Here is a 19,969-nt window from a genome sequence, read left to right on the forward strand (position 1 = left end):
TGTCATATTCTACAGATAGTGAAATAAAAAAAAAATGCACAGAACAGTTGTTTCTAGAAGGGTCACTATTCATTGGATAAGAATGTTTGTTTTCAATTACCAGGTTGGACAGTACAGCAAACATTGTTTTCAATATTTCCTGCCTAACACTATTCAACTAAAAATCCAGAGACAATTTGATGTCCAAATGTAAATAATGTTGCAATTGTAGTATTTGAAAATATATATATAGATATGTTGTCTGCTAAAATAGTATTAGCTAAAATACTGGCATTCTGTTGAAGGTGACCATGCCGGTAGCTAAGTGTCGACGAAGTTCAGTAGCAGTCTAGCTGTGGAGAAGATGGAAGTTCAGCAGCTTGGTTCTGTGTTCAGTGAAGTTCAGCAACTGACTCTGGGCTTTGTGAGATGCAGTAGTCTGATTGTAGCAGTTTGACTGATGTTCCATCTCTAAAACTATAATTAAAAATGTAAATACAAAATAGCAAGTGTGTTTTCAAACTGCTGTTTGATTATACAAGATTTTACACACAATATCTAGAATATGCATGAAATTTGACATCAGTTCACATGTTTTTGCAGTTTAAATATGTAAAGGACCTTATATCATTATTTTTTTTTGGGGGGGGATGATTAAAAGACACACTACTAGTATTTGAGTTGTCTCAATTCAACATGTGCAAGCCTATAGTTTGGGATATTATGACTTGAGGTTCTAGATCTTGTCAATAGGCATCCATGTGGCAAGGTCTACATCTACCTACATGTAAGATTTGGTAGGACCAGCTGTACTGTGGTTTCACATTTAGGGTTGGTCGCAGTTATAGCCTGAGATGCAGCCACAGTCTGACTCTGATCATCAACTGTTGTCATGTCATCATGAATTATATTGCTAAAAGAAGTTGTGTAAGCGGTACTAGCATCGGAGTATGGACCTATAGAATCTACTAATTGCCTTGATATGATAGATAGCACTATTTAGAAGACCCATTAACTGCCTTACTGATGAGTGATAGGCCTACTTATTTTAGTGATAATGTGTTTAATTAGATCTAGGAATACCAAGACTAAGAGTCTAGTCTGGTTATACTTTTGGTATACACTGGTTAAGTAGTATCTAGGTTAGTAGGTGCTACTCAGGATCACTATACCACCGGATTCTAGGTCTATAGACATCTGGTAGTATAGCAGTAGAATTCTAGAGGTTCCATGCCAATGAATTTAGGTAAACATCATTCTCTATCTTTTTGTGACATATGCATTGCGATTACGTGCTGTCACAGCATGCACTTAGAATTGTTGAAGATAGCTTTCAAGTCTGAACCAAAATCTGATCGAACCATGGTTTCCAATTTATATTCTGTGTAGACCTGGATCTACGTACTACTACAAGGCCCTCCTACTACTACTAGATCTAATAGTCTAACCACTCTCGGACTCTCTAGATAGAACCCCGGGGCACTCCCTGTTAGTTGTACACAGTGCTTCGTGTTTGGGCTGGTCGCAGTTATAACCCCTGAAACCCCAGTACAGTACTTATACCTATAGTAACGTTAGATAGTAACATTAGGACTTGTAAACGTAACAATGACACAGGTAATGTTACACTAGGTCCTACAGCCGGTTCTCTGTAAATGCTAACGCTATAAGTTCACATTAGGGCTTAAAAACATTAGGCTAGGCTAGGCCCATAATTCTGTGGGACAAAATAACCTAGGTTTTCTAGACTGAAAAAACAAACAAACAAACAGATCTTTCCTGTCGATTTGACACAAAACGGAAAATTTTGTATCACTTCTGAATACTATCACACAGGCAAAACAGCTAGTGACAGTGTAATTATTTAATGTTATTTGTTAGACACGTCTTCTAAAATATAAAAACAATAACAATTAAAATGCAGACCAATTCTTATGAAATTTCCGATTTCTTCTTCAATCCCTATGCTACACTATTTCAGGCCTTAAGTTACCTGCAATTCACCCATACATGAACAAATCGGGAAATTGCTCTCGTGAAATATCTGCACGCTAAATATATCATAAAAATCAACCCACAAACATTTCACTATTACTAATTTACCATGCTAATTACTAATGTTAGTAAATTTACCTAATTTCGCTCCATAAACTCAGCTGGCTATTTAGTCTTTCAAACAAACGGCGATGTGCCCACGTGGGACTATTGTGATAACGCTACTACCGGTAAGACTAGATATACATCTAGCTAGCCCTTGGAGAATTGTAGAAGATTCGAACAAAATATATATCCACATAATATGACATTATGAATCCACATGCATTACTTTTCAATTGCAGACAGCTTTAAATATACTCACTAATAGAAATATGTACTAGTAGCGGTGTAGAATGCAACTTGGCCTTTGTGATCTTGCCTCCGTCGTAGATTTGTTGCCTCTGCGCTGTATACACTGTGTGTATACGTGCTATGTCTATGTAGCGAGTGCTCACCGCATGTAACACAATAGGGAGAAAACGTCAATGATATGCTAATGATATGTTAATTAGTATTACCCTCGAACATGATGATTGAAATAATTAAAGTCTCTCCTAGCTTAGGAGAGACTTCGTGAAATGGTTTTTACGTCTCCGTGAAAGTCTCTCCTAGCTTAGGAGCGGCTTGGCCATTTTAAGATTTATGTGATAGCTTTTATGTGATAGCTTCATGAAACGGACCCCTGGTCAGGAACGAATGCAGGGATATTGACCGATTCTGTGACGCGCTATGTGTATTTTTGGCATGGGCGCAGCCATAGTGGGTGTCTTAGCCGACCCCCCCCCTTCCCATTCCCCACCCCTCTAGACTCTCCCTACATTAGCACACACGCAGAATGAAAAACTGCTTTAGCCAATGGGCGTCTCGTACTGAGTGCGCAAATGTTTGCTTAGTGCGCGAACCTTTGTTACAAATGCGTGATAAACATGTTGCCCGGGGTGGGGGAGAGCAGGGGGGGTCGGCTAAGACACCCACTATGGCTGCGCCTAGTGCCATGAAATGTCTGCTGCCCTCAACGAACCCGAATCGGTCAATACCCCGCTAGGATGCATGAATCTCTTGCGGTTCACTCAAAACCCCATTTTCTTTTCTTTCTTTTTTTTTCAAAAGCAAAAAAATATTTTAAAAATGTGTCACAATTGCAGTGATATGGTGGAAGAATATTCAAAAAGGAAGGTCCATGCGCGTTTTTGTTATTATTTCCCTTACACAGCCATAGGCCTATATCATGTGGACGCAAGTGTGGAAAACTCCACATTGACATGCTTGTTTGTTTGTTTTACCCACTTGCTGTAACCATGTGCAGAAAGTTATAATGGAGGAAGAAGAATAAATATAAGGAAACGGGAGTTTTGGCATTAGTCTGACGGTCCTCCAAAGGAAAAACAAATCTGAATATAATGACGTTGATTGTAGATTGCATGCGTTGGTTGTTGCAGTGGTTGGTAAAGTGCGTGTTGTGTGTACCTTGAGTACCCCCCCCCCCCGAATTTTTTTTTATTATTATTCTCCTTTTGTTACACCAGATTTGGTAATCAAAAATTTATATCTGAATGGTGAAAGTGATAAATACATATTTGGTAATACTTTCGTGACCTTGTATTTTGTAACCAAAAATAAAAAAACAAACAAACAATATTTTGTATTTGTAATGACAAGTTTAGATCTAATTTAGATTTTAACAGATATATTCAGATTGTTTTAGTTGTTAGACCTAAAGATGAAATGTGTGTCATATGTTTGTTTTGTTGTTGTTGTTGTTGTTTTTCAACACCTATATAGTCTAGTAGACTAGTAGTCCCCGACTAGGGCCTATAGGCCCTAGGTACCTGCACTCGATTTGACCATGTTAATGAACGAATAATGAATTGCATGTCACAAAACAGATCTATGGATTGAAAATGCAAACAGCTCAGTTCCACTTCCAAGCTTCCAAGCTTCCCGATTCCGTCGATCATGTACATATGCGGCTCTGACCACTGAACTTTGCGTAGTACGTACAAATTGTAACGCGTACAGTCGGCACGCAAGACGAGCGAGGCCGCCCAGCGCAGCCGCGGTGGGGAGCTGTCGGGTATCCGTACGTACCACATTCTAGCTCGATCTACTAGCAGCTGCTCAGCTCAGCTAGCTCAGCTCATCACTCGTGCGTGCGCTTCTACGCTCTTTGTTACGTCACTGAAACCTGCGCAGCTAGGATGCGCACAAACTCAACTGAGGAACGTCCTTAAATGTGGCTTATACAAGATCTATTTTATCTTGAAATATTTTTCACAGTAGTCATCAGCTTTTAAAGATGGCGATTGCGCGCGGAACGGCCTCTCATATTACGCAAATTCAGCCAATGGCTAATGCACAGCCAATGGCTGAATTCTCTATCCTCCCATTACTCATAAAATACAAATTAAATTTCAATGTTTTTCATTTAATTTTCTATTTTTGAGCAATTTTTGGGTCGACGAATTTTTTTCAAAGGGGCGTGGCTTCAAAACAGTATGCCCGGGAGCGACAAATCTGGTCTCAAAAGTTGTGCGATACTTGAAAGAAAAAAGTCGTAAAATGTCGCGGTGAGAGCATAATGCATTGCGGAATAATCACGCGAAACGTCGAGGGGGGGCCAAAATGCCCCCCCTTCCCTCCGGTGGTTGAAAGGCCCTGTCACACCTTTCCGGGCACACTACGCAGGCTTCTTGCGTGAATGGATTTTCCTGCACACGGGGTAATTTTCCGCGGGTGGACAAGGATTTGGGCAAGTTTCGCGTGTGTCTTACCTGCTGGACATGTGCTACTTATGTTCTACTTACTTTTTAGTTACGGGCAAGTTGCGTGGGAGTTGCTTGCGAGGTGCTACCGCTACGGCCCTTCTACTGGTGTTCTGCTTGGACATCTGCGGGCAATCCCCCCGACTCACCCGGAACAAGATAGGGCATGCTCCAGGGCCCGTCACACCTTTCTGGGCAAGCCTTGCTTGTGACTTGCGGGGAACAATTTTTGCTACCGGGAGGTCCCCGCAGATGGCCTGCACAGTGACAGTACATAGCACATAGTTGCCCCTAGTTGCACAAGCAAGTCCGATTTACCCGCGGCAGAGTTTTGAACATGCTCAAAACTTTTTCCAGGTGACCCGCAGGGATTGCCAGCAGAGGTCCATGCGGAACACCAGTAAGAGGCCCGTAGCTGCCGCAAGTCACAGGCAGTTAACCAGCATGCATGCTGAGGTCAGTTACTGCCTTTCTGCTGGTTAGTTAAGATTCGGCTGCATTCAGGATTATGACATTCTCTGGGACCTCTGCCAAATAAATAGTCCTTCAAAGGAATTCCTTCACTGAGTTGTCGGCCCCCTCGCTCCTGACACACGGGTCACACAGAATATACCCACAAGTAGAACTTAAGTAGCACGTGTCCAGCAGCTAAGACGCATGCAAAACTCGGCCAAATCCTTGTCCGCCCACAGAAATTGTCCGGTATGCTGGAAAATCCCCACACGCAACAAGCCCGCGTAGCTTGCCCGGAAAGGCGTGACAGGACCTAAACATGGGTGCGGGTAAATAGGATTTGCGTGCGCACCTCCGAGCAACTACGGGTGAGATACGTTCTAAGTACTGTCGTGTGCGGGCCATCTGCGGAGATCTCCAGGTCGCAAAAATTGCTCTCCGCAAATCACACACAAGGCTTGCCCGGAAAGGTGTGACAGGGCCTTAAAGCTCTACAACCTGCTTCTACATTCCAAAGCTTACCGTACGCCCTGACTTATTGTTTATTTACATTTGTATGTGCATGACTACATTCCAAAAATAGCCCACACAGAACACCTGGGCCACACACTACAATTAAACATTTACTGTATGTATTGATTACCAGTATTGATTAACAATGTGTATACTGATAAGGAATTGTTATACACACAAACATATACATGTGTGTGAAGGGAGTTCTCCACTGGAGCATTGTCCTTGAACATACTTCTAGCTTTTTCAACTATTACCTGTATGTAAAAACATACACATAAAGTTCTGGAATTCACAAGACGTTAAACCAGCATGTTCTGTAGCTTAACAAATAGAAACTTCTCCACTATTCTGATCAATCCAAAAATCACATTTCATAAATATACTTTCACGACACTCTGTACTTAAATAAATCATCTTAATGGAAGGAAATGATGCGTAATCAAGCCCATATGTTCTACCCACAAACTGACTCACTCTTCTGAATTGTGTATGCAGTAAAACAAGATCCTGGGGAAGATGTGTTTCTGTCATCAGAGGAGCTGGCCTACTGGAACCTAAACTTCAAACTGGGCAGTTTAGAACAGCTGCAATCACCAAAACGGTCACACTTTCTGTCTTTCAAGAAACCTGGAGAAATAGAGGTAAGCTCGGTAAGTGGCAAATGCTTACCAAGTTTCTATACACCAACTTTCTATTAGCTACATGTATGCTTACTTCAGGCATTTACATTTAGGGCAGATATTAGGATGTCTGTGTGCTGTGTCAGCTTACTCATTTTATGTTAAAGATAATAAAAAGTTTTGGTACCTCAAAAGTTTCCTTGAATTTCCTTGTCTTAGTTCGTGTTTCAGGTTAAAGTACCTTTCATATAACTAACACTGTGAGACTTACTCGCCCCAAAGTGCTCTCATGTCTTAGTAATCATGCAATTAACTGCGACCAGCAGCCCCATACGCATAGCGACCAGCAGTCCCATACGCATAGCGTAATCGGGCTTCGCATTGTAGCATTCAGGATCATGACAGATTTAGTATCGCAGGATAAATGTCAACTTAAAATCCCAAAAATTCTTCAATTTGAAGACTTACCAATTCAGGTGAAGTATTGAAAACAGGCTTCGGGCAACGTTTGGTTCTGCCTATAGTCCCTTTCTGTTCGAATTGATGACTGAATGTGACTCGGTCGAGAGGACCTTGGGAGAGCTACCATACACTGAATACTACAGCCAGTGCATGCGAACACATCTCATGCGCACAAATTTCAAATCCATCAACGGATAAGATGTTTGTGTGCGCATGCGCTGGCCGTAGTAGTCAGTGTAGTAGCTCTCCCAAGGTCCTCTCGACTGAGTCACATTCAGTCATCAATTCGAAAAGAAAGGGACTATTGGCAGAACCAAACGTTGTTCGAAGCCTGTTTTCAATACTTCAACTTAATTGGTAAGTCTTCAAATCGAAGAAATTTTTGGATTTTAAGTTGCCATTTACCCGCGATACTAATTCTGTCATGATCCTGAATGCTACAATGCGAAGCCCCATTACGCTATGCGTATGGGGCTGCTGGTCGCAGTTAGCTATGCGTACAATGGGATGCACGCTGCTGGTCGCAGTCAGTAGTTTCATACAATACTAGTATTTATCGACGCCATACGGCGACGGCTCTGGTACGAAACCATTATTGCATGGTTACTAAGACATGAGAGCACTTTGGGGCGAGTAATTCTCACAGACAATGTACTTTAATGTGAAACACAAACCAAGACAAGGAAATTCAGGGAAACTTTTGAGGTACCAAAACTTTTTATTATCTTTAACTGTTTGTATGCCACATTCACATTTTGAAACAAAAATTATTTTAGTGTGCAAATTTGCTGAAGAAGCATAAACTCTGTCTTTACACTTTTAAACTCAAGTCTATATTTAGGCAGTGCTTCTCACATAAGCTGATTATGTGAAAAAAAATGCTCTTCATGAATGTATGTATGTTCTATCAAACAATGACTTTGTGTATTACCACCAACAGGTATTAAATACATGTACTACTGATAATTGTTCAGTGCAATTTATTCATTTTAAAGAGAAAGAAAAGAAGATACAGCATAGCTCTTAATCATTATACATTTTATTCATACAAAGCATGCAATTCAAAATGAAAATTGGTAGTACTTCTCACATCATCTGACTATGTGAAATAACAAATATTTGTCATAATTGTCTGTACTGCATGATGTGTGAATGACTGAAAACAAGACTTTAAGGTGAAATAAAATGTACATCATCAGGGTTCTCGCCAGGAATTTGACAGGTATGGACATAAATTAACTATATTGATGTGCAGGGCAAAGTATTGGAAGTACAAAATACTTCGTAAAGTTCAATACAACATAAATAAATCTCCGCTAAAATGCCACTAAATGAGACATTTTCGCCAAGGTGTAATAAGCATTTTGAGAGGCATATTCTCAGAGAAAACACGCGAAAACTCCATACCTTGTATTGGCAGCAGTTTGTAAATAGGAAATGAAAGAGTGGTCTGTGGTGACAGTTCCATTTTCTTGGATAATGCGGGCTATCTTCTGGTTACTGCATAAACATTTATTTAGTATAGCTCCTTTCTTGCCTGCCAGACTGTTGATTAACTGTTCATAGTGATTGATATCCTCATAAGTCCATTCTCACTTTACAGAGATGAGTTGAGATTGACAGATAGAGATAGACTTCTGTTGATAAGCATAATCTCATCACAGCTAGTATCTGGAGATTTTTACCAATGAACTATTTGTGTGGCACTCTGTCAAAATGAGTCATAAGTCGCACGGGGAGTTTTCCTGTAAGGAAGGGGAAGCATTACTGGGGTCAAAAAAAATTTATGCCGGATTCTGATTCTTTGATGTTTTGTCTATCTGTACAGAAATTTTCAGTGTGAAAAAATGAGTAAAATTATCCCAAATCACGGTTTTTCTGAGACAGTTTTTTTCGCTTGCAATTTTTTCCATCCCTCGTCTTTGCGTTGCATTTCAGACCTATTGTTTTTGCCCGATCAAGACTGCCCCCATTGCTAGGGCGTATGCTAATGAGCCACTACTCGTGACCCCATCGAAGACAAAAAGCATGGTGCGCAGTGAGCTGAGCAAGACTGCATGACCAGCGATGTGCGTTTGAAATGATACACGCACCACTTTTCATGAAGTTGTAAGATGTGACGCTAAAATGGCGCTAAAAAAGTTAGATACAACGTACGATCACGCTGCAAAATTTCTGATACTTTATAACTGGGCTAATACATGACGTAGCGAATTTGCCTACTCTCCGTGTGTGTACTTTTACAAAGGTTATTGGCCTCATTAATTAATTCATTCGAATAATAATTGTCACTGTTCCCTGGTATGTGACGGACTGTTCAAAGTTCATCTTTGGAAATAAAGAAAGTTTTTCATTTTCATTTTCGAAAAGACAACAATTTGGGTAATCATTAATTCACTAGCTTGCCAAATGTATGTTATGTGTAATTTTCCTGGTTCAAAGACTTTGTCCTCTTTTTGTTAGGATAGTTTGGGCCGAGCCAGCAGGGAGAAAAATCAGACGACAAACAATAATTGAGGTCCCTCTTTTGCTTGTGTTCTCTCTGTATATTTTAACTCTTGTCATCTGAGCCTTTTTGGAAGTATTCAAGCACGTGTCAGAAAGCTAGTACATGTTTGTCGCCACTCAAAGTGTGCCTCTTCATCTTTTGTAATCGGAATATTGGAAGGATAGCTATTCATCGTAGCACGTGTAGCTGACAGTTGAGAGGTCAAGCTTGCAAAGAATTTGCATCAACAGCTTTGCGAGATAGCAGCGCTAATTGCCTATCGAAAGGTGTATTCTGAATGAAAAAACTCAGACAACGCTGTTCACGCCTTGTATCACAGTAAACCACGCATAACGAAACCTTGAACAATAAAAGGTGAGCTTCGTGCTATCAACGGGTAGATAATCAAGTAACCATCATTCTTTCTTTGTCATTGATAGCAGGAAGCGACGTAATGGAGCAATAGTGTCGTAGAATTGGCATTATGTCTGCTAATTTGAAAAAGAATTTTCGGTCCGCTTTTGTTTTTAATTGTGGCCACGAAAAAAGAACCACAGTCAGGGACGCTAACTTACTTTATCTCTTACAAGCTGTCGTTACTATTAAAGTTAAAGGGGGACTTTATGAAATGTTAAAGGTGATTGTGAATCAGTTCCAGCTACAAGCTTTTATGTAATAGCATACTAAGCTTTTCATCGTTTACCCGTCTAGAAAAGGCGGGAATACACCCTTTTTGCAATCATCCGTACTTGATAACAGAGTGCTACACTTTACCTTTTTTTTTCATCTTTCCATCGACCAAGACCAAGTTCATTAAAAAAGAACAGATCTTTATCACAGGGTACAGAGTGTTTCATGGATGTATAGGTCATCTCTCGATGTATAGTAGCATCTGTTGTTGTTTTTATATAGTGTTTCCTAATAAGTACCTTAGCAAAAACCTGACTAAATGTTCATCAAAGAGGGAAGGGGACTTCAATTTCAATATAGTATATCTTATAGAAATCAAATAAGATGTAAATGAAACATAATACATCCTCATGACTGATTGTAATATCTAACTTTAGATATTGAGCATGATCACCTGCATTTATTTATTTCTTAAACTTTGCCTCTTTTTTATTTAGCAGGTTCTCGTAACATTTAAAAATCGTAAAGCATTCTGCTATCGCACAATTTATAGTATTACATTCGGCACTTGAAAATTGGTCGGGTGACGCTAAATGTTTGAAAATCGCGTGATGATACATGGCATTTTGTTTGTTAGTTTGCGTCTTATCACTCCAAAGCATTAGGATTGACAACGATTAAAGAGGTATCTTTCTATTTAAGAAAAAAGACAACCAAAAAAAAAACTTTATTGATGGTTTAGAGAAGTGATCATCAATTCGGTAAAGATTAGTCTTGAGGTAACCATATCTTTTTATTTTCATAGTTCAAACGAATTCTTAACATTCAAAACAAAAATACTTTACACCACTTCTCAAAATGCTCAGATGTAATGAGTCAATAATTGCACAAAGATTGCATACGGCAATCTTTACTGACTTAACCCTAATCCCACCGGGTTTTTTGAGGGACTTGAAACCACCGGGGGGGGGGGGGGGGGGGGGGGGGGGCTTTTTGGCCCCCCTTCAGATCTCGGTCATGGATCGCGCGATCCTCGCGAAAATTTGGACTAAGGTAGAGGCCAATGTAATCTACAAGACTGTATAGTTAGATTTTTCCAATTTTAATTTATGTATTTTATATTAATTTATGCTAATTTATGCAAAAATATTTGTTTTGCCTATAAATCAAAACATATTCTTTTCAATATCCTCAACAATAATATTGAAGCAAAAATTCGGCTTCATAATTATTTCTTATGTATTTTATTAGGTGATACGCTATCAGCGTATCACCTATTGTGATTGTCAAAATTTCTCTTTTTAGGTGATACGCTTTTAGCGTATCACCTATTGTGTTTGTCAAAATCTTCCTTTCTTTCTTTTATTCTTCTTTCTTTCTGGCACATTTTGTGTCGTCAATATCTCAAGAATGACATTACGGAATGACATGACATTTTCAGTCAACATGTCTCATAACAATATCTGGGCACAATAAGGTTTTCATGACAGTAATTTTCGGACCTTGTCACATGATCGATCATAACTTCATAACTAGACATCATTTCTGTATCATTTTCGTTGGACATAAAGTTCAGGTCACGCTCTATCTTACTTTTTAACGCTAGTTACCAAGGTCATCATTACGCGCGCGTTTGCGCGCGTCAAAATTTTAAAAGGCTCAAAACGACTTCCCAATGGGAAATCTCGAAGTTTCAGACAATTTTAAGCGTTTCAAACATTTTCTCGCGTGCGCGTCCGTCCGCGCAATTTCGCGCGCAGAGGGCGTAACCAACATGAAAATGCAATTTTTTGACTGATTTGGATTTCTGATACTTTGAGTAACAATATCCATTGATTTCCGATCGATTGGTCCTATCCTTCCCAATTCCCTTATTGACTTGCTTCAGAAGATTACTACGTATAGATGGAGGAGGATGAAGAGGAGCAGCCATTCATTGATTACAATGATCGTTTTGATGATGACTGGAAAGTACAGAAGAGTAAAACCAAAAGCTAACATATCGCTTACTGCTTCTGTGGTTTGTATAATTGCACAGGATGAGAATTCAGAATACTTGTGACAAAGTGAAGTCATATTGTGTTACTTTTCTCGATATATGTTAATTCCACACTTCATGGAAAACATATACACAAGTCACAAAATGTGACTAACCACTTTGTCTTTTGATCATAGCTTAGATATTGTGTCCTGTATCAGACAACTTTTAAAAGAATTTGAAAGAAAAGTTAATTTCAAACAATTTCAACTTTCTTTTGTTGAAATAGAATACAGAATGTAAGCACAATAGCGATTCGTATGCATATATTCCAAAATCAGTTGCCACAATCCACATTGATATAGCAGTCTCTATTCACAGAGTGTATTTCTGGCTGTCAAGTGAAATTCATATCTTTATTTTAAGACAGGAAGACTTTAAACAAATACGTTTGAATGAACCACTTTTAACTTAATCTTAAATAAGTTTTAATGATTTATAACATTTTGGCACCTAAATTGTTGGAATCGACCCGAGCATTTTGGCAGAGTGATTGCTTTCATGAAAATGCCCCAACTCAAACTCTTCAAATACAAAATTAAATGGAATAGAATGCTCGCAAAAAAAGTGTTCAATTTCATTTTAGGTTTTATTTTTGTCGATGAGTCACTTTCACATGTTGTTATCTAAATTTGTATGTTTACCTTTTTTGATCTGCTATTTTTTTAGGGGTATTTGCATATGAATTGCCATAGTGCTTACATTCTTCATGTCATTTCAAATAAGGCGTCAAAATGCTTGGAGTTGATCTTTTTAAAGGATTATGTTGAATGTGTTTTTGATACAAAATACCATATTTGAGCTATGATCTAAACACAAAGTGTTAAGTCACTTTTGTGGAGTAGTTTGTCATGTATGTACTATACGGAATATCTGGGTACACTAAATTTTTCATATTTTGTTCTTTTCTTGTATCAAGCCTGTTTTAATCATGTAAATAACCATGTCAATCGATTCCTCATGATACATTTACCCTAAAGAAATGTTATATTTGTCCCTGCATGTTGTGAAATTCAAAAGTTATAGAAATTAAAGATTTTCCTCGCAAATCCCAGATGGCTGAAAATGACCCCCATGGGACACGATTTTTACTTGGAAACAAAAAAAAAATCAAATAGACACCCTAAGGGATACAAAAAGGAGGATGCATGGGGACCCCCCCCCCCCATTCCTACCACACTGTTAAGACAAAGTGATTAGTCACTGTTATGAGGAATGAGATTGTCACGTATTTATATGGATTATTTGGGCAATTTCTAGACTAAACGGCACTGTTTTTTCACATTTTTTGGACTTTTCTTGTATCAGACTTGTTTTAAACATGTAAATAACCATCTCAACCGATTCCTCATGCCACATTTACCCTGAAGAAATGTTTTATTTGTCCTTGTATGTTGGAAAGTTCAAAAGTTATAGAAATTAATGAGTTTCCTCGCAAATCCAAGATGGCCGCCTATTATCCCCATGTGACACAATTTTTACTTGGAAACAAAAAAAAAATATCAAATAGACACCCTAAGGGATACTTAAAGGAGGGTGCATGGGAACCCCCCCCCCCCCCCCCATTCCTACCAGATTGTTAAGACAAAGTGATTAGTCACTGTTATGAGGAATGAGATTGTCATGTATTTATATGGATTATTTGGGCAATTTCTATAGTAAACGCCACTGTTTTTTCGCATTTTTTGGACTTTTCTTGTATCAGACTTGTTTTAATCATGTAAATAACCATCTTCCTTGTATGTTGGAAAGTTCAAAAGTTATAGAAATTAATGATTTTCCTCGCAAATCCAAGATATCCAATTATCCCCATGTGACACGATTTTTACTTGGAAACAAAAAAAATATCAAATAGACACCCTAAGGGATACAAAAAGGAGGGTGCATGGGACCCCCCCCCCCCCCATTCCTGCCAAACTGTTAAGACAAAGTGGTTAGTCACTCTTATGAGGTATGAGATTGTCACGTATGCCTATGGACTATTTGGGCAATTTCTAGACTAAACGACACAGGTTTTTCTCGCATTTTTGGACTTTTCTTGTATGAAACTTGCTTTAATCATGTAAATAACTATCTCAAACGATTCCTCATGCCTTATTTACTCTGAAGAAATGTTTTATTTGTCCCTATATGTTGTGTAATTCAAAAGTTAAACTACTTGGGTATTTTTCGGTGTAAATGACACTGAATTTTTCATATTTTTAGGCTTTTCTTCTTTCAAACTTGCTTTGATCATGTAAACAACCATTTCAATTGATTCTCATGTCACATTTACCCTGAAGAATGCTTCATTTGTAATTGTATGCTGTGTAGCTCAAAAGTTATGAAAATTAATGATTTTCCCTGAAAATCCAAGATGACTGCCAAGATGGCCGCCAATGACCCCCATGGGACACGATTTTTTCTTGGAAACAAAAAAATTCATTAACTAGACACCCTAAGGGTTACAAAAAAGTAAGTTAAAAAAATGTGTTCGGAGGGTGCATGGGGACCCCCCATTCCTACCAGACTAAAAGCATCCTCTTTAGTTTCCATTGGCAGCAACATGGGAGGAGAATGGAAGCAATCGACGCTCTCCGTAAATGAGGATTTTCGTAATACGCATTGCATGCCTCTTTCTTTTTTCTGTTTCTATTGTTTGTAAGAATAAAAACTTACCGCAAACTACACCGCAGCCGACACACAACGCATACCGATTCATTCATACAGCGGCACAGACACAAACGCACCGAAGTTTACATTCAGGCTACCGTATTGGTCAGAATTGTTAATAGTAGACCTGTTCTGTGATTGGATAATTATCTCACACATCCAAGCTGTCGCCTTTTATGGTAGTGCGTACGATGGAGCGTAAGCGCCGTCGCTAAGCAGGACAGTTGTATTGTTTTGTCCGGGAAAAGAAACAGGTTGTGAGCTTGAAAATATCCTGAACTTTGAGAGCGATTTTCTCCATTTTTTTAGAATTGGACTGACATCATTAGCATCACTAGTTAATATTCGTTTTTAAGATTTCTAGGGATGCGGAAATGGGATGTATTATATATCATTGTTAATCTAATAGTATGTAAAATTCAAGTATAGGCATAACTACAATTTTGTTTTTTGCGACTTATGACTCATTTCGATGGAGCACATCACATTTCACTGTGACAATTAGCCATCTCATGTGACCACTGCGTCATGTGTTGTGATCACAAAAAGTCATTGGTGTTTTTTATGCCTCCGCCACGAAGTGGTGCCGGAGGCATTATGTTTTCGGGTTGTCCGTCCGTCCTTCCGTCCGTCCGTCCATCCGTAATGAATTTTGTGGACAGTGTAACTAAAAAACCTTTTGAGGTATCCTAATGAAACTTGGCATGTACACTGTATGTGTATTAGGGGGTGAAGTTGTGCCTATCAACTTTTGGGTACACATGCTCAAGGTCAAAGGTCAAAAGGTCAAGGTCAAATGTCAAAAAGGTCAAGGTCAAATACGTAAAATTTTACTATTTCCACCATATCTATGCAATGCCTGAAGATATTTTGTTGAAATTTAGTGTATACATGTATTACCCAATTAAGATTCTCTGGTGAAAGTTTGGGATCATGAGGTCAAAGGTCAAAAGGTCAAGTAAAAATATTAAAACTTACCTTTTGTCTCCGTACCTTGGAAATTGTTCAAGGTATCTTCATGGAACTGACTGGCAGTGATTATCTAGAAAATTTAGGGTTCATGGGGTCAAAGGTCAAGGGCAACACTTCAAAATTTTACTATTTCCCTCATATTTATGCAATGCCAGCAGGATTTTCTTTTTTTTAACACTTGGTGTATGCATGTATAACCTAATAGAGATTCTCTGGAAACTTTCTTTTTTCTCTCTCTTTTTTTTGCCTCAAAGGTCAAAAGGTCAAAGATCAAGGGAAAGTGCTGAACTAACTTTTTCCTCCATATCTCGGAAGTATCTCTCAAGTTATCTTGAAACTTACTACACATTTATGCATGTTTTGCCTGACAGTGATTATCCTACGAATTTTAGGGTCAAAGGCCTGATGAAAATGGTAACAATGTACTTGTCAATACAGAAATTGCACTCCATACCTTGAAAATTACTCAATGCATAAACTTATGAATGGGTCATAGTCAAGTTAAAGTCCTTAAATCCCCAAATACATGCTCTCCTATTCATCCAATTAAACCTAGGTCAAGGAAGGTGAACATTCAACACATTTGTGACAAACTTGTCATTTTAATATTTTGCCAATTTTGTGAAAATGTAATCACACATTGCCCACATGTACTATAGACCTATAAGGAGAATCATGCATTATGGCGGAGGCATACCAGTCGCCTTAGCGACATTTCTAGTTTTTTGTTGCCATAAACTTGACCACATGTACTCCATAGGCGTGACAAGTGAAATATTGCACAATCCGTGTTCGCTCACATCGCTCATGAATACACACGGAGTGAGTACTTTTGGGCCATCATTGTCACTGTACTTCCAGGCGTTGTTTGGCAGTAATTACACCAAGGAAATATACCTCCTTGATTTTCTTTATTTTGATGGTTTGTTAATCCAAAAATGAAATAAGATTCCTTATTCTGGAGATTTGTTAGTCTGTAAATGAAATAAAGTTTGTTAATCCGAAAATAAAAAATAGTCTACTATAAACGAACATTGGAATAATAGAACTGATTACATTTTCGGATTAATGAACCTTTTTTTTTTCAAGTTTTTTCAGTTTAACATACTTTCAGAGGAACAAAAGTAACCTTTGTGTAATTCAGAAATTTTACTGGTTGTGAACTAAATGTGACCTCATCAAACAGCCTTGCCTGCATGTGGAAAACATTGGAACTTTGATTTAGAAAGAGATCAAGAAGCAGAATAATGTGGTATAGATATATGCGCATTGCTATTAATAGAACATAGTTTATCTCTATCTCTCTCTTTGAAAAAAAGGCATGACAGAAATGCCTTAAATGTCAAAATTTGAAGACGGAGGTAGTGCTGGGGAAGCATAGCAAAGGAAAAGAAGAAAGACCACCCGCTGCAAAGATTAGGTAAGAATGATTTCAGTGGAAAAGGGTTGGTTGTTCACTTTAAAATATGGGCTTTTGACTCAAACTTCTGCATGCAGTATCCATGATTAATTCTATGTTGGAAAAGCGTAGCTCCTTGTAGTCTGGTAGGAATGGGGGGTCCCCATGCACCTTCCGAACACATTTTTTTAACTTACTTTTTTGTAACCCTTAGGGTATCTAGTTAATGATTTTTTTTTGTTCCCAAGAAAAAATTTGTGTCCCATGGGGGTCATTGGCGGCCATCTTGGCAGCCATCTTGGATTTTCAGGGAAAATCGTCAATTTCCATAACTTTTGAACTACACAGCATACAATTACAAATAAAGCATATCTTCAGGGTAGATGTCACATGAGGAATCAATTGAAATGGTTATTTACATGATTAAAGCAAGTTTGAAACAAGAAAAGCCCAAAAATATGAAAAATTCAGTGTCGTTTACACCGAAAAATAGCCAAATAATGTAACTTTTGAATTACACAACATACAGGGACAAATAAAACATTCCTTCAGAGTAAATACGGCATGAGGAATCGTTTAAGATAGTTATTTACATGATTAAAGCAACTTTGATACAAGAAAAGCCCAAAAATATGAAAAAATCAGTGTCGTTTACTCAGGAAATTGCCCAAATAGTCCATTATACATACATGACAATTACATACCTCATAAGAGTGACTAACCACTTTGTCTTAATAGTGTGGTAGGAATGGGGGTTCCCCATGCACCCTTCTTTTTTGTAACCCTTAGGGTGTCTAGTTAATGATTTTTTTTTTTCAAAGTAAAAATCATGTCCCATGGGGGTTATTGGCGGCCATCTTGGATTTGCGAGGAAAATAATTAATTTCTATAACTTTTGAACTTCACAACATACAAGGACAAATAGAACATTTCTTCAGGGTAAATGTTGCATGAGGAATCGATTGAGATGGTTATTTACATGATTAAAACAAGTTTGATACAAGAAAAGTCCAAAAATATGAAAAATTCAGTGTCGGTTACACCGAAAAGTACCCAAATAGTTCAACTATTGAACTACACAACATATAGGGACAAATAGAATATTTCTTCAGAGGAAATGCAGCATGAGGAATCAATTACATGATGAAAGCAAGTTTGATACAAGAAAAGTCCAAAGATATGAAAAATTCAGTTTCGTACTCTGGAAATTGCCCAAATAGTCCATACTGCATACATGACAAATTACATACGTCAGAAGATTGACTAATCACTTTGTCTTTTCAATTCAATTCAATTCAATTCAATTTTATTCTACATGCTAAAAAGTATGCAAAAAACACAAGTACATGTACATGGACATAACATATATTGCACATTAGGTTTACATAAAAAAACAAAAGGAATGATGCAAACAGCTATAATTAGCATGTGTGGGAATCAGAAAAGACCATATAGGACTTATCAAGGCCAATTCCCTTACAAATGAGGCTACAAATTGCAATCAAAGATATACATTTTTAGAATGAATCTATACCATTAGAAATTATACACAAAATCGCAAAAAGGACAAAATACACACAAAAGACAAAACAAAACAAAGCAAAAAGGCAAATATCCCAATAATTATTCAGCTGCACTTTGGATTAAAAACATTCTATATCTACGTTTAAAAGATGATAATGTAGGACATTCTTTGATAATAGCAGGTAACTCATTCCAGGACTTAGCTCCAATATATCTAATTGTAGTCTTTGAAAATTTATATTGCAAAAAAGGTAAACATATGTTATTAGCACATCTTGTGTTATAACTATGGACTGCACTATTTTGAACAAATAACTTTTGGAAGGTTACAGGTAAAACGCCTTTAAAATATGAAAACATAAATATGGCCACTTGTAATTGCACTATTTGATCAATTTTTAAAACTTTCATTTTCTTGAATAATGTTGCAGTGTGCTCAAAAGGGCTTACGTCACAGACTATTCTTATTGCACGCTTTTGTAATAATAACACACGGTTTAATAAGTACAATGAAGTGTGACCCCATACTATTGCACAATAAGTTGAATAGGGGGAAATCATTGTGTGATATATGGTTAAAAGAATCTTTGAAGGAAGTGCATATTTCAAATAACTCATAACACCTACAATTCTGCTTATTTTCATACAAACATCATTCATATGGTCTTTCCATGTTAAACCATCATCAATTATCACACCAAGAAATTTAATATTATTAACTTGTTTAATTTTATCATTACCTATATATATTTGTAAGACATTTTCATCTATTACCTTATTCTTTGTTTTAAAAATCATATAACATGATTTTTCTATGTTTAACACCAGGCGATTTGCAACAAACCAAGAATATACTTTCTTCATTTCTGTGTTAACCATATGATTGACTTCATGAACATCCCGACCAGAGAAAAATAAGTTTGTGTCATCTGCAAATAATATAGAAAACAAAGTAGGACTTACAAATTGCAGATCATTGACAAATAACAAAAAAAGGAGGGGACCCAGTACAGAGCCTTGTGGGACGCCTGTTTTTACATAACACAAATCTGATTTTATATCATTTACAATTGTATAGTGTGAACGATCTGATAAATAACTCTTAAACCAATTCAGAGCACTCCCTCTTATTCCATAATATTCCAATTTAGTAATAAGTATACTATGATCTATACAATCAAATGCCTTTGTTTAATCTAAAAACATTCCAACCACAAACTCATGATTTTCAAATGCATTTGATATTTTTTCCATTGATTTGAGTAATGCCATATAAGTGGAATAACCATGTCGAAATCCAAACTGCTGATGATATAAAATATTATTGTTATCAATGAAGGATATCAATCTAGCATAGACTAATTTTTCAAATAATTTGGTGAAAATTGACAACAGCGATATAGGTCTATAGTTTTGTAATTGGTGCTTATCCCCCTT

At 37.6% G+C, this 19,969-nt stretch overlaps 1 protein-coding gene across 1 annotated transcript in view; it reads left to right on the forward strand.

The window, feature by feature from the left end:
• Nucleotides 1-19,969, forward strand: part of LOC139709960 (uncharacterized) — a 72,641-nt gene that overhangs the window by 22,840 nt on the left and 29,832 nt on the right. Inside the window, exon 3 of the mRNA XM_071621908.1 lies at nt 6,243-6,397. Coding sequence (XP_071478009.1) covers nt 6,243-6,397 — 155 coding nt within the window. The remainder of the gene's footprint in view (nt 1-6,242; nt 6,398-19,969) is intronic.

The sequence above is a fragment of the Diadema antillarum genome, unplaced genomic scaffold, assembly GCF_040938485.1.
Source record: "Diadema antillarum isolate AM-2024a unplaced genomic scaffold, OU_Dant_1.0 seq00001483_RagTag, whole genome shotgun sequence".
NCBI classification, from domain to species: domain Eukaryota; kingdom Metazoa; phylum Echinodermata; class Echinoidea; order Diadematoida; family Diadematidae; genus Diadema; species Diadema antillarum.